The sequence below is a fragment of the Nannospalax galili genome, unplaced genomic scaffold (assembly GCF_000622305.1).
Source record: "Nannospalax galili isolate Female #2095 unplaced genomic scaffold, S.galili_v1.0 scaffold976, whole genome shotgun sequence".
NCBI lineage: Eukaryota > Metazoa > Chordata > Mammalia > Rodentia > Spalacidae > Nannospalax > Nannospalax galili.
In genome coordinates this window covers 2,162,715-2,163,393 of record NW_008339381.1, presented here as the reverse complement: position 1 = coordinate 2,163,393, position 679 = coordinate 2,162,715, and the positions used below count along the sequence as shown (strand labels likewise).

Sequence of the window (679 nt, the reverse complement as noted above, 5' to 3'; positions counted from 1 at the left end):
GATTTCTTCTGAAATACAAATATCAGATATGTAAGTGTACAGACATAGGCATGTGTATGCATGCTTTTTATAGGTTGTATTTTGAAAATAATTTTCCTTCCCTATTCCAGGTGTAACCTCCCTCCCACCACAGGAAATGTTAGTAAAGACGTTGGCAGCAAAACCAATCTTGTGACTGTCAATCCCAGCATTATCACACTGAAGTGAGTACCCGCAGGATCCGTAAGGACTGCTAGGACACCACACGTTGCTCAGTCTGGGCACGGTAACTCGCTGCTGAGGTGGACTTGCCATACAGCTCAGAGGACTTCTGGGGAAAGCCCAAAGGAAGACCTTTGCAAATTTTGACATCCCTTTGACTCTGTGCTTCATCAGAACTGATTATGCCATGAGAGAGTTGCATCTAATCAAAGGAGGATTTATCTCCTTTAGAAAACAATAGTGAAGTCAGTGTCTTCTATTTCCTTTGAGAGTTTTAGCGCTACTCTATCTTGGCAGAACTTCTTGCTTAAACAGTCTGTTTAGAAGTTTCAGAGTAAGCCCTAACACAGCCTGGCAAAAGTGTTTTCACTTGGGTAGTTGACTACTGCTGGAGAATTTCCATATTCTGTTTCTGAAATGCAACTAGTTCAAAATATTTATTACTTTATAAAATCCTACATTTAATTTTGTTTCAGTT

At 40.1% G+C, this 679-nt stretch overlaps 1 protein-coding gene across 1 annotated transcript in view; it reads left to right on the top strand.

Annotated features, from left to right (window-relative positions):
* The window catches only part of St8sia6 (ST8 alpha-N-acetyl-neuraminide alpha-2,8-sialyltransferase 6), a 149,284-nt gene that overhangs the window by 147,308 nt on the left and 1,297 nt on the right, over nucleotides 1–679 (top strand). The window contains exon 7 of the mRNA XM_008833896.1: nucleotides 111–203. Within this exon, the coding sequence (XP_008832118.1) occupies nucleotides 111–203 (93 nt within the window). The remainder of the gene's footprint in view (nucleotides 1–110; nucleotides 204–679) is intronic.